The 15,171-nt window shown below is 41.5% G+C and overlaps 1 protein-coding gene across 4 annotated transcripts in view; it reads left to right on the forward strand.

Annotated features, from left to right (window-relative positions):
* The first annotated feature begins 2,915 nt into the window (after nucleotides 1-2,915).
* The window catches only part of LOC115152798 (mitogen-activated protein kinase kinase kinase 4), a 61,049-nt gene continuing 48,793 nt past the window's right edge, over nucleotides 2,916-15,171 (forward strand). For 3 of the 4 annotated variants that reach the window (XM_029697603.1, XM_029697605.1, XM_029697604.1), the window contains exon 1: nucleotides 2,916-3,158. In XM_029697603.1, the coding sequence (XP_029553463.1) occupies nucleotides 3,127-3,158 (32 nt within the window). In that variant the 5' untranslated portion in view covers nucleotides 2,916-3,126. Of the gene's footprint in view, nucleotides 3,159-3,290; nucleotides 3,459-15,171 lie in introns of those variants that run through there. The other variant, XM_029697606.1, reaches the window with a different exon arrangement.

The raw sequence follows: 15,171 nt of genomic DNA on the forward strand, positions 1-15,171 counted from the left end.
AGTAATCAATTGCTTTTAGATTTGTGAGAAGTAGGGCATGCTTCAGAAAAAAATAGATATTATTGAGAAGCACCCATGTACATTTTCAGTAGTTTGTGGTGTTATTCACCTGCTTTTGTAAAAAAAAGAATCAAGAATTTCTCTCTCTCTAACTGCAAACTATCTTTGGATAGTAATATTGTCCTGACACCTTGTGGTTGTAAGTAGAACTGCAAGTCAGGAAACTGCAGGAAATGAACATTAGACCACAACACAGGCAGCCCAATTCTGAAGGGAATCTTTTTCACTTGATTGCTCTTTTGACTAATCAGATCAGTTCTGAAAAAGATCTGATGTGAAAAGATCTAATGTGTTTGGTCAATAGACCAAATAGTGGAAAAATTGCCAGCAGCATACTACCCTGCATCCCACTGCTGCTTGCCTCTGAAGCTAAGCAGGGTCAGTCCCTGGATGGGAGACCAGATGCTGTTAAAAGTGGTGTTGGAGGGCCAGTAGGAGGCACCCTTTCCTCTAGTCAAAAAATAAATAAAATATCTCAATATGCCAGGGCAGTGATTGGGGACATTTCCCTGTGTAGGGCGCTGTCTTTCGGATGGGACATAAACGGGTGTCCTGACTCTCTGTGGTCACTAAAGATCCCATGGCACTTATCATAAGACTAGGGGTGTTAACCCTGGTGTCCTGGCTAAATTCCCAATCTGGCCCTCATACAATCATAGCCACCTAATCATCCCCAGCTTCCAATTGGCTCATTCATCCCTGTAACTATTCCCCTGGTCATTGCTGTAAATGAGAATGTGTTTTCAGTCAACTTACATGGTAAAATAAGGGTTAAAAAAAATTGGTCTGCCTGTCTAAATATGGCCTATTATAGTGGAAATAGTGCCTCCCACAATGCAGATGATGGCTGCTGGTGAGGAGCAACTGCAGAAAATATAAGTCAACTGCAGTTGAAATGTCATGAACTTTGATCACATGGTTGTTGTAAAGTTCATGTAGGCGCAAGTTGGACAATTTGTATTCCCGTAATGCAACACATTTTGAAAGGTGGTGACCGATGATGATTATCTGCTTGAATGCACATGCCCATTGTATCGATGACAGACATTACCATAGAGTATACACAGTCAAACATACAGTAGCCAAGTGCACAGACACACACACATATAGTTTTGTTCAGGCAGTACCCAAATTTCCGAGTTTTGTTTTTTTAAATCTGGCATGCCATTAAATCTTGTTAAGGAGGCCTACATACAAACAATTATTGGGAATTGATTGTAAGTTCATTAAAAGTACTTAATTGTTCAACCAAAGATTCTTTAAACTAAGGTTTTAGCGCATCTGTTTCTGTGACAAACTAATATTTCAGACTCATAGTATACTTCCTGGTTCAATCAGCTGTTTTCCCCCGTTTGGTCAAAGGGCGTCCTTGGCAAGAGGTGCACACTGTTATTGATTGGTTTGATGTCACTGCAGAAGTCCACTTTGCTTATGTTTATTATTGTGTGTGTATTGATTTATATAAATGTTCAAATTTCCTAAATACTTACTAGAATGTATAGAGATTAAGTTTATGATAACGTGTTTATCATTGAGACACTTACCTGTGGTTGAAGGAAATGTAGCCTACCCCTGTTATTGAACTAGATGGTAGGCTTGAAGCAAATTTACACACACACACACACACACACACACACACACACCTGTCACGCCCTGACCGAAGAGAGCCTTTTTATTTCTCTATTTGGTTAGGTCAGGGTGTGATTTGGGTGGGCAGTCTAGATTATGTATATCTATGTTTTTTTAATTTCTATGTTGGCCTGATATGGTTCCCAATCAGAGGCAGCTGTCTTTTGTTGTCTCTGATTGGGGATCATATTTAGGCAGCCTTTTCCCACTGGGTTTTTGTGGGATCTTGTTTTTGTATAGCTGCTTTGAAGCCTGCAGAACTTTACGTTTGTTTTTGTATTTTGTTGTTTTGACGGTGTTCATTTAAATAAAGAGAAAATATTCGCCTGCCACCCTGCGCCTTGGTCTCCTTCTTCAGACGAACGTAACAACACCGTGTAAGGGTACTCTAGTTAGTCTATGTAACTATGCAATTTTCTGTCAAACAGACAAAATGTCCACATGAATGAGCTCCATATATAAACTATACAGTCCTTTCTGTGATCAACAAAAATGACTAGCTACCCTCAACAGACCACATCCTTTTGAAGGGGACATTTGTTGTTCACTGTATGAAGAAGAAATGTTGAAGAAATGTTGCTCCATATATAAACTCCCAGTAATTTATTGGGTATTTACCAACGCTTCGGTATCACTGTGCCTTCTTCACTGTGCCTTCTTATGGATCTATTTTATTAAATAGAACCAGAATTACTCTAGTGCTTTAGGCGATGGAGAGGCCAACAATCTCTATGCAATGAATGCAATGAAATAATGTAAAATAGTTGCAATAAATAAAGACAATTCCTTATAAAGAGTGAATCTTATGAGCATTTAGAGAGCACTGAGAGCAGGGAACATTCCTATTAGCCCCTTTTTGTAAGCTACAATTGTATCTAAGGAAGTAAGTATTTTCCAGTAATCTCAAAAAACTATGTAATTCTGACAGTTGAAACGATTGTCTTTTGTGTGATATAAAATAGATTTTATAACAAGATAGAAAATGAGGTAGTCTGGCCCTGGTAACACTTTAGTCGAGAAAGCCAACAAATAATGCGTTGATGCTCGTTATAAGCATGCATGATCCTTTATAATTACATTGTAAGGGGACAGAATTCGATACATGCTTATGGCAAGTGTTATATTTAATGCATTATAACCACATCATACTTGTCACACCATTTGGCTATATTACTTGGCTGCTGAACGGATGAACTGTACGGGTTGCCGTAGCCGTATATACATTCATTGGCTGTAGCTCTCCTCAAGGACTGCTGGAAAGATGGCGACAGCACCCAAACCGGGGAGCTGCAACTCTGCAGGGGGATAAAAAAAACTTCGCAGAAAGACGCCTTTTCGACCAGCTCTTGCAAAAAGAAAACGTGCAAACAGCGTTTAAACTGTTATGGTCATGGATGGTCCCATGCACCACTAGAACTGAGGATTTGTCGACCTACTATGGAGCCTCCGGATAATAGCGAACCTAGCAGGTAGGCGAATAATCAGTGCGATTTCGTGAAAATAAAGAAACTACACAGCCGGGGTTTAGCTAGCTGCCACATTGTGAGCTGAACGTGACAACCCAAGCGGGTCAATTGGCGCGCTTGCGCATTTATAGGCAACCACCTACTGTCAAAAAGTGAGCCGCGTACAGTTGCAACATTTTTGCAGCGTTCAAGTTGCAAAGTTTTTAGGAGATAAATCTGTTCTCTGAAATATCACTTTGCACAGTGTTTATATTTTTTGTGGAATTCCTGGAGGATGGAGGAAATGCTTGCCTTTTGAAAGTGGTAACTATTTTCACTTCACATTGGATTTGCAACATCAAAAGGCAGATAGCTAGTTGACTAGCCTAGAAAACTAGCTATGTGGCTAACGTTGCTTTAGCGCTTCGTTGTTTATTGTTCACAGTTTTGTCGAAGTGGCAAATTACTTCATCCTTGCAACGTCTGGTATCGGTTTTCACCAGGATTGTGGTAGCACTTTCTAGATGTATGCACAACATCTCAATAGAACTGTATTTGAAACATGAGTTGAAATGTTGCACTCATTTTCTTGATTTGTTAACCAACGTTGGCTAGCTAACTTTAGCCTGTTAGCTAGGCAGTTACCTAGGCTGTACGTCACGACTAGTTAGCCAACTTTGCTGGTGACCGGTTCAAGTAACTATTCAGTGGCTGGGCTGATATGTTGTCTTGCTAGGACTTCTTGGACGGAGGAAGTTGATGGGGAAACAACTCATGTTTTGAAATGTGTGATTTAGTTTTCCTAGAAATGGAAGCTGTTCTCAGAAAGAAATGCACGTAGCTGTGACGTGTGGCTCTGTTGGTAGAGCATGAAGCTTGCAACGCCAGGGTTGTGGGTTCGATTTGGGTTCGATTCCCACCGGGGACCAGTACGAAAAAGTACGGCTAATGGCGTCTGCTAAATTACAAAAATCCAAATGTTTGTAAGTTACAATGTGGAACATGGATTACTAGATATAATAGCCCACTGATTGCTTAGATTGATTGCAAATGTGTAATATATGCTAAATTATATACTGGGTGGTTTGAGCCCTGGATGTTGATTGGCTGCCAGCCGTGGTATATCAGACCATATACCACGGGTATGACAAAACATTTGTTTTACTGCTGTAATTACATTGGTAACCTGTTTATAATGGCAATAAGGCACCTGGGGGGGGGGGGGGGGGGGCTTGTGATATTTGGCCAATATACCACGACTAACGGCTGTGTCCAGGCACTCGGCGTTGTGTCGTGCTCGGGAACAGCCCTTAGCAGTGTTACATTGGCCATATACCACACCCCCGGGCCTTATTACCTGTTTACCCAGCCAGGAATTTCCTGCACGCTGTTGTCTATGATCATTCATCATGTACACAGTGCAAGCATCAGGGAAAATATTGGTTCCCAGCTTGAGCGAATGGAACTAGTATTGCAGTATATCCAATGATGCCTGCTCTTTGTTCGGGGAGAGAATGTTCACGTGTTTTCTACTAGAGCATCTTTGAAGCTTTTCACATGCCATTTGTTATTAGTCAGGGACTGTACTCTGTATGCTCTGGAATCCATTGGAAAATGCCCTCCGAGTTAAATTTATAATGGTTCTAGAATCTGCTAAATCATATATTTCTAGATTCTATAAAGCAATTTTGGAATGAATGCTCACGGAACAGGTTTTTTCATGTGATTTTGTCAATGATTGTGTATTAGTTTAGATTGCGGCAGCATCACACTACTACTGATATTTCATTGCCAATTGTTTCTAGCTGTTTTTCGTGCCAGTGGAATGCATGCTGCTGAATGTTTTTCCTTCTATGTACGTCCTTTCTGACCCCACACGACGTCATCACGCTTGTTTGCTCCCGGTGACAGATTCTCTGGAATCCAATGTTATGTCTCTCTCCCCTCCTCCTTCCCCTCCTCCCTCCCTTGAAGCATTTTAAATGTCATTTTTTATTGGACCTTTATTTAACTAGACAAGTCAGTTAAGAACAAATAATTATTTACAATTATTTAAATAATTATCTACAAGCATGCAACAGTGCCTGGCCTACACTGCATGGCGTACTGAATTGAACAGATAGCACATGCTGTTGACTGCTAAATCGTGTTCAATGCTTTCAAGTGTGGTTCTTGATTATGGTCTGTGTCATCACTTTGATCATCCCGGCTGGCTGTGTTTTCAATCCAAGTCTTCTTTGCAAGCACACAGACTTGTCTTGATGTCGAGTCACTGTACTGGTGCTGTGTCAGACTAGCCTAGTCCCACATTTGTTTGCACTCTTTCCAACTCCATTGCTCTTGTTGTCAAGCTGAAAATGGCATGCCCATTAGTTTAAGTAGCTGGCGGGATGCCACAGGCTGTTGAAATCATTGCCTATAGCATGCGTCCCAAATGACTCCCTATTTAGTGCAATACTTTTGACCTGGTAAAGTAAAAAAATTGTGCACTATGTAGGGGATAGGGTGTCATTTGGGACCTAAGCATAGTTATGCAGCATGAGTGGGGACTGGGGAGCTTGAAGTTCCCCCCTCCCAGGAATCAGTTTGTGTACTGCTCATTTTATTTGTGTCCTAACTCATAGGCTGTGTCCCACACAGCACCCTATTTCCCCTTAGTACACTACCTCTGACCAGAACCCAATGGCACCCTGTTCTCTAAGTGTTGCACTACTTCTGACCAGGGCCCTTGGGCTGGAACTGGGATTGCATTGGGCTTGAATATTTGAGCGATGATGTCATGCTGTCAATCTTAAAGTTACAAGTTCCAACAAAGCTGTGTCCCAAATGAGGAAATGGCACTCTATTTCCTACCGGCCCTTACCAAAAGTAGTGCACTATATAGGCTGCCATGTGGGACACAGCCCCTATGCTGAACAGAGACAAACAAGGCACATGGTTGTGCAACTGTCTGTCATCTGGAGTTAAGGTCACCCCTGTCCCTAGCTATTAAAAATATTGCCTAGTCAGACCATTATTCTGTTCCAGATGGATGGTATTAGATGGCTACTGTTTGGCGTATCACAGAGAATTTTAGATCAACCTTAACTTGTCCATACTTCCCCAACAATGTGTACACCGCCATCTTGTCCATTTTAAAGTATTTTCTTATTGATCGAGACCGGTGCGTGTCATCATGAGGGGGTAGTCTTACCCTGGTCCAGTCAGTGTGCCCCCTCCGCAAAATACCGCTGGGCTAAAAAATGAAGTTTAGTAATTCATTTAACATCTGAATTATTATTATTATTATTATTTTTTATCTGAGGGGGCACGTGTCTTTTGTGCCCCCTATGGGCATGAGGGGCGGCAGGTAGCCTAGTGGTTAGAGTGTTGGACAAATAACCGAAAGGTTGCTGGATCTGAATCCCCGAGCTGACAAGATAAAAATCTGTTGTTCTGCCTCTAAACAAGGCAGTTAACCCACTGTTCCCCGGTAGGCCATCATTGTAATTAAGAATTTGTTCTCAACTGACTTGCCTAGTTAAATAAATAAAGGTTACATTTTTTTAAAGTACTTTTTTTTTTAAAGAAATTGGTTGTCTTCCAAGTCAGGAATTGAGGAAGTATCACCAAGTTAAGGTATGTCAAATTCTCTGTGCTACGCCAAACATGACCTAACCTTTAACTGCTAATGGAACATCCCATTAGCCCCTTACAATCTGCAGCTACCCTGTCCCTGACTGTGCAAGACCACATCATCTGCAAGCATGGTTAGAAATGCATATGCAATTTACTCACTAACTATTCATTGCTGCTGCCAACCATTGCAGGGAAGGACAGGATGGAAATCTTTTGTCAATGCTGTTTGGGATTCTGGCTGGCCCAGTAGCATTCAGGCATTCTCCCACAAGCATTCCGTGGATTTCAGGATAGTGCTGCGTAGAGAAGATGATAGCCATCTCATGGCCCAGAGCAGGAGGGAGCCCTTGGCTAGAACTCGTTAATGCAACTCTGTGGATGGAACACTCAGGACCCACCCACCCAAGCATTCCCAGCCTACAGCCCATCACTGCCCTTCAGGCTCCATCACTGCTTCAGCGATACAAGGCTACAAAGCTCTCATCATAGCACTGTTAAAGACGTCTGCCACTTAGTATTTTTGTTTTTCTCTCCGTCTCTCTCTAATAAACAGCTGCTGCATTTGCATTTGCACGCTTGGAAAAGACTGGTGCGCATCATGCCACACCATGTGATTCAGGAAGGAAGTGTGCTAAGGTTATTCAGGCCATAATCATTACATGATTGTCTGATTACATTACTCCCTAGCAGTGTTTCCTCTGGAAAGGTTGTAGAATTTTTGTTGAAGTACTGAGAAGCTCAGTTCTGGTGTGTTTTTAAAAGGACTTTCTACTCCAAAATGACTGAAAATAGAATTATGCTGACGCTGTTTAAAATATTATTTCCACCTCCAGAAATGAGCCCAATAACACATTGGTAAAATGATTTAACATATTAGAACATGCATATATCCTATACATGGTCCATATTATCAGGTATGCTATTAGCAATAAGCATTATGACCTGTAGCCCAACTGAAAATAGGCTGAAGCATGGGGTTGCCTATCTGCATTTACCGTATTGGGCTAATCACTAGCAAGATCTCAAATGTGATCCTTCTACTAGTTAGCATCCTATTGATGAATTTTATGTCCCAGAAAATGTGCATAAACACAGTGAATATAATGTAGGCCTACCTGTTACAATAACTTTGAGTTACACGCTCCCTGCCTGTAGTTTTCACTTCAATGTCACAATTTTCCCCCCAACACTTTTCCTGTTTGCCACTACTCTTGCTAAAAAAAAAAGATAATAATCTGTCTCATCACAACTTAAGTCACATCCCCCAAAAAGATGTTGAGGTAGGGTGGCGTTTTACCCCAAGTAACCCTAGAATTGTGTTACATTTAGCCCCACTCTCCCCTATGCACTAGGCAAATTGTAATTGGAAGAATTGTTGTGCATTGAATGCATGTCAGAATGTATGTTCCCCTCTCTATGGCACTCCTATGACACACGTAACTGGAATGCCCCTTGAGAGGAATATTTCTCTCACACAGAACACACAACAAGCCGACTAGGTAACAAGATAAACTACTCTACTGTGGGATTGTCTGGTTGTTCTAGTCATTACTCTTCGTTTGCAGAGAAAGTCAATGTGAACTGTTCTAGCATCTTCAAACTGGTGTTGTGGCAATGATTTTTGTCGTGGCACAGTGCCAAATCTCTCTGACTGCAGTGGAAACACTGCACCCTAGCTAGTACTGGATGGCTTTAGCAGGGAGGGCAAGCTTCTCACCACTTTTTTTCTCCTGTCCCTGTTGTCTTTCACTGTTGTGTATTATGCCATGTGTTGTGTGGACCCCAGGAAGAGTAGCTGCTGCTTTTGCAACAGCTAATGGGGATCCTAATAAAATCCCAACTCATATCGTCAGCCACGGCTGTGGTTGCCTTTTCTGTGTTCTATGTGGCAATCAGAGGATTCTCGGGGTCAGACGTGATTCTCGGGGTTAGACCCTCTGTTCTCCCATGGATCTGAAACATTGGCAGGGCATCCCAATCCAGGCATTACAGTTCTAGATTTCAGTTTTAAATGCCACCAGCTGGTCTCTTGGGATGCAATGTCATGTTTCATTGTTGTCGTAAGTACTGTGCAGCAAGCAGCACCAAAAATGATGGATTTCCATTTTTTTGCAAAATTATTTTGATCAGGGTTCAAGCGCATTCTTCATGCAATCATGGCTGTGTGGGCATGGCTGTGTGGGCATGGCTGTGCATGTGTGGTGCTGTCCGATGTAGGGCTGTGGTATTTTTCACATTTCTGATGGTATTTGACAGTATTTTAGGTTTTTGATTCATGAAAGCCCTACATTTGCTTTATGAGTAGTGTGTGACCATAGGGTGGCAACACATATATTCTAAATGATTTCAATGGGTCTTTCTCCATTCAGATTGTTTTATACTGTTCAATTCAACTTCAACCTAAAATAACTTATTGCATTTCCATCAGTTCCTGCATTTCCTGCACTAATTTGAGATCATTTCCACACTGCCACGAAATGGGCAAAAATACTAGGCCTTATTTTTAACCAGATGTTGCAATTGCGATTTAGATCAAAACACTTGGGTGAACTTTTGGAATCATGGAAATAGAATGTTTATTCTAATTCTATAGTTAGAATATAATAGTGGGCACTTTGAATACAGTGTTGGACATGACAACAAATGAAAATGCCATGGACGAGTTATTGTGACAGGGTAGGAACCAAAGTGATGTTCAGTGTTTCCTAGGGAACCCTATAATCTTTGGCTACATTAAATCTTTATTCATGTAGCCAACATATTCATGCTTTGCCTATTCCTCTTTGATTGAGAAGATACTGTTGCACAAACAACATGTTGATTTAGGCCTCCAGGGCGCTGGTATCAGGCTGTATTAGCTAGCTACATTTGCTCTGACTCTACTTTTATTAGCTAGCCAGCTAACTAGGCATTAGCATTGGTGGCTAACACAATTTAGCTTAACTTGCTAAGAAAATACAAACTAGCTGTTTGCAGATGTAAGAAACACAAACTAATATTGTAATTATAGAACGCTTGTGGATTTATATTAAGATCAAAGTGGAAACAACATTGTTGCATTGACCATGCAGACTGAACGCAAGCGTCTCATGGTCGAGCAACAACAACATGCTCTCCTTGAGTGGTGATCCTGGAGTGGGAGAGAGTGACTCAAGTAGCAGAATCAACTATACACACGGCGTATCACATTTAACAAACCAAACATTCAAATAAAGTTATAGAAGGTAAAGTTAAAAACCCAAACCGGTCCCTGCATAAATACCGGTCTATATAGTAAATTACAGTATACCGCCCTAGTCCAATGTTGCTATATCAAATCAAAGTTTATTTGTCAGGTGCAGATACAACAGGTGTAGACCTTACAGTGAAATGCTGACTTACAGGCTCTAACCAATAGTGTGAAAAAAAAGGTGTGTGGGTAAGTAAAGAAATAAAACAACAGTGAAAAATAACAGTAGCGAGGCTACATACAGACACCGGTTAGTCAGGCTGATTGAGGTAGTATGTACATGTAGATATGGTTAAAGTGACTATGCATATATGATGAACAGAGTAGCAGTAGCGTAAAAGAGGGGTTGGTGGGTGGCGGGACACAATGCAGATAGCCCGGTTAGCCAATGTGCGGGGGCACTGGTTGGTCGGGCCAATGGAGGTAATATGTACATGAACGTATAGTTAAAGTGACTATGCATATAAGATAAACAGAGAGTAGTAAGAGAGGGGTTGGGCATCAGTCACACATTCACACTGTTTTCTGAACAGGCTGGGGTCCGGTTTGGCCTGTTCTATTTTCTTCTGGTTTAGTGGCAGATATTCCGCTGTCATCTTACTGGTGTTACAGAGAATGTTGTTGAGGAGCTAGAGACACAGATGCATTCAACACAAGAATGGTAATTGCATAACACTTGCATAGAATTAAAAAGAAACTCAATTGCACCTTTCAGTAATTCCAAAGCTGTAGTCTATGTTCTGACATGGTAATGGATCAGTCTTTCCAAAGCTGTAGTCTATGTTCTGACATAGTGGTTTCAGATAAGATCCATTACTGTGTTTTTTTGCAACCTAAAATGTTTCCAGAGTGGAGTGTGGCATCATCACGTTCACGTGTGGTTGTGTGAACCATAGTGAGCTTCTGCATCCGATGGAGCTTTTCTGTCATTCTTCCTCACTACAGTGAAAAGTGGACGACAGGCACATGCTTTCTTGTAAAAGTGACTCAGAAATGCTCCTCCCTAAAAATAAAAATCCTCCTTGTCAGTTGTACAAGAATGACACATTTTTGCTGAGAGCTTGTTGCTCCTGCAAAAATAATCCAGCCAATCCCCCCCTCTGGCCCCCTCCTAGCTGAACAATCATAAAATTTGTTTTTTGAGGGCAATAGGCATTGTGAGCAAGGGAGTGTTCCAAATGGCACCCTATTCCCTATGTAAGGCACTACTTTTGACCAGGGCCCATAAGTAGTGCACTTTTTAGGGAATGGTGTGCCATTTGGGACATAACCCAAGTGTGCTGCTCTGTCTCCCCAGCCCGCTGTGTTCAGGCTATTTAGCTGTATGGGCCTTCCAGGACACGTGTCACCCCGCACAATGGAGTCCTCCTGCCTGGTACAATAGTCCTGGTGCTATTGGGGAGAGGGGGGGGTCAAAGGTCACTAAATCACCTTGCAGTCTGGCTCCTGCTGCAGGCTGCAGTGCCTTTATGAGTAGAGTCAAGACACCCCCCACCACAGACACTTTGGCCCCTCCTAACAGTGTCATGCACGCTGTGTCCCTGCCCAGAGCATGTAACATTCCACCAGCCTTTATTACGTCCCGACAGTACCAAAGGCTATCAGATGAGCCATTCAGACTGGGGCACCCAGACACTTGACACCATCTGCACTGCAGCAGTAACACAACTGCTGTCAGATGGGCACGCACATGGAATGCGAGCATGTGCATACGCACGCACGCACACTCACCCACGCACGTACACACAAACAGTGCAGCAGTAATTCACTAGTGTCAGATGGGTGCTACTCTGAGGCCATTAGGCAACAAAAGGGCACAGTGGATTTTTCTTCTAGAAGTAGCTTGGAGCAGAAAGAGCATGCTACAGGGACACGAGTGTAGGGCTGTCCCCGACTAAATACAATCTTGGTCAACCAAAAGTCCTCTGTTCTTTTGACCAATAGCTATTTTTTTCCATATAGACACACCCTATGTGTTTTACTCAAATCAGCTTTATCCATTACATATTTGTTAATGGCCTTGCCTACACCTAGCAACTTTCTTTTAATTATATGAGCAAAACATATTCTATTTTATTTGGAACGGCAGGCCAGACAAAATTTAAACGGGCCTACAGTGGCTTGCTAAAGTATTCCTTGGCATTTCTCCTATTTTGTTGCCTTACAACCTGGAATTAAAAATATATTTTTTTTGGAGGTTTGTATCATTTGATTTACACAACATGCCTACTAGAGGTTGAACAATTTAATCGACATGGCTGATTTTAATTAGGGCCGATTTCAAGTTTTCATAACAATTTGCGTTTTTGGATGCTGATCATGGCCGATTACATTGCAATCCACGAGGAGACTGCGTGGCAGGCTGTTACGCGAGTGCAGCATCAAAATGACCTTGTGGCTGCAAGGAGCCAAGGGAAGTTGCTAGCATTAAACTTATCTTATAAAAAACAATAAATCTTAACATAATCACTAGTTAACTACACATGGTTGATGATATTACTAGTTTATCTAACGTGTCCTGCGTTGCAAATAATCAATGCGGTGCCCGTTAATTTATCATCAAATCACAGCCTACTTCACCAAACGGGTGATGATTTAACAAGCGCATTCGTGAATAAAGCACAATCGTTGCACCAATGTGTACCTAACCATAAACATCAATGCCTTCTTAAAATCAATACACAAGTATATATTTTTTTAAACCTGCATATTTAGTTAAAATTGTCTGATAACATTAATTTATTTTAACTAGGGAAATTGTGTCACTTCTCTTGTGTTCAGTGCAAGCAGAGTCAGGGTATATGCAGCAGTTTGGAGCGCCTGCCTCGTTGCAAACTGTGTAAAGACCATTTTTTCCCCCTAACATAGACTGTAATTAATTTGCCAGAATTTTACATAATCATGACATAATATTGAAGGTTTTACAATGTAACAGCAATATTTAGACTTAGGGTTGCCACCCGTTCAATAAAGTACGGAATGGTTCCGTATTTCTCTGAAAGAATAAACGTTTTGTTTTTGAAATGATAGTTTCTGGATTTGACCATATTAATGACCTAAGGCTCGTATTTCTATGTTTATTATAATTAAGTCTATGATTTGATAGAGCAGTCTGACTGAGCGGTGGTAGGCAGCAGCAGGCTCGTAAGCATTCATTCAAACAGCACTTTCGTGCGTTTTGCCAGCAGCTCTTAGCAGTGCTTGAAGCACAGCGCTGTTTATGACTTAAAGCCTATCAACTCCCAAGATTAGGCTGGCAATACTAAAGTGCCTATAAGAACATCCAACTACAACCTAAAACTTCTTAACTGGGAATATTGAGGAACTGGGAATATTGAACCACCAGCTTTCATATGTTCTGAGCAAGGAACTTTAAAGTTAGCTTTTTTACATGGCACATATTGCACTTTTACTTCTCCAACACTGTTTTTTTTCCCCCATTTTTAAAAAAAATTTTTTTTTAACCAAATTACTTGAGACTAAATGGATTTTATTTATGTATTATATCAAGTTAAAATAAGTGTTCATTGTTCATTCAGTATTGTTGTAATTGTCATTATTACATACAATTATTATTATTTAAAAAAATTTGTAAAAAAAAATCGGTATAGGCTTTTTTTTGGTCCTCCAATAATCGGTATCGGGATTGAAAAATCATAATCGGTCGACCTCTACTTCTTTCCCCAAATGCAGGTGTGCCAAGCTTGTAGTGTCGTACCCAAGACTCGAGGCTGTAATCGCTGCCAAAGGTGCTTCAACAAAGTACTCGGTAAAGGGTCTGAATACTTACGTTAATGTGATATTTCATTTTTTTTATGTTTAATACATTTGCAAAATTTCTAAAAAGCTGTTTTTGCTTTGTCATTATGCGGTATTGTGTGTAGATTGAGGGGGGGGGAAAACTAATCCATTTTGGAATAAGGCTATAACAAAATGTGGAAAAAGTCAAGGGGTCTGAGTACTTACAGAATGCACTGTATAACAACCAGCCTTTCACATCACAAGCACACAGTAGCATAACCAAGATACAGGATTTAAACCGTAATATAACAGTCAGCTACTCTAGTAGTGTATATGTGCAGCCTTCTTTTCCCCACTAAAATGAAGTGCAAGGTTGATTCAAAGTGTTTGAGGCGACCAGGACATGGGTGTGTCCTCCGACAGATACGAAGAAGCCGGTGGTGGAGGTAGTTCTGGGGCCTGGCCAGCAGCCGGCGGTTCTGGGGCCTGGCCAGCAGCCGGCGGTTCTGGGGCCTGGCCAGCAGCCGGCGGTTCTGGGGCCTGGCCAGCAGCCGGCGGTTCTGGGGCCTGGCCAGCTTGCACAGCTAACTGGTCATTCTGGGCAAGCTGCAGTGACAAGGGCAGAATCCTCCCTGTATGACTCACAAGGTTTCAGCACCAGCTGTCAGAGCAGCTCACAGATCACTGCACCTGTACATAGCTCATCTGTAAATAGCCCATCCAATCTACCTCATCCCCATACTGTATTTATTTATTTATCTTGCTCCTTTGCACCCCAGTATCTCTACTTGCACATTCATCCTCTGCACATCCTACCATTCCAGTGTTTAATTTCTATATTGTAATTACTTTGCCACCATGGCCTATTTATTGCCTTACCTCTCTTATCCTACCTCATTTGCACATGCTGTGTATAGATTTTCCTACTGTATTATTGTATGTTTGTTTATTCCATGTGTAACTCAGTGTTGTTGTATGTGTCGCTTTATCTTGGCCAGGTCGCAGTTGCAAATGAGAACTTGTTCTCAACTAGCCTACCTGGTTAAATGAAGAACTTGTTCTCAACTAGCCTACCTGGTTAAATAAAGGACTTGTTCTCAACTAGCCTACCTGGTTAAATAAAGGACTTGTTCTCAACTAGCCTACCTGGTTAAATAAAGGTGAAATAAAAACATTGAATTAAAAATGGCTGGAGTGGAATTGGGGCTATAGATCAGTTTCCATTTCTACAGTTCGGTATAAGCAGTCAGCAGATGCAACTTGCATACCAAAGAGACCCATTGACTAACTGGAACATTATCCCAGCCTGAATGATGCTAGGGATTAGGGCTGGCCCCAACAACAACAATATCTGATGACTTAGAGTAGTCTGTTCTTTCAACTAATCGATTTGTGTATTTTTCCATAAGATCTGCATCTGATGGTCAGTCTGGAGGGAGGGAAGAGGCT

Source organism: Salmo trutta, chromosome 18 (assembly GCF_901001165.1).
Source record: "Salmo trutta chromosome 18, fSalTru1.1, whole genome shotgun sequence".
In the NCBI taxonomy this organism is placed as follows: Eukaryota; Metazoa; Chordata; class Actinopteri; order Salmoniformes; family Salmonidae; genus Salmo; species Salmo trutta.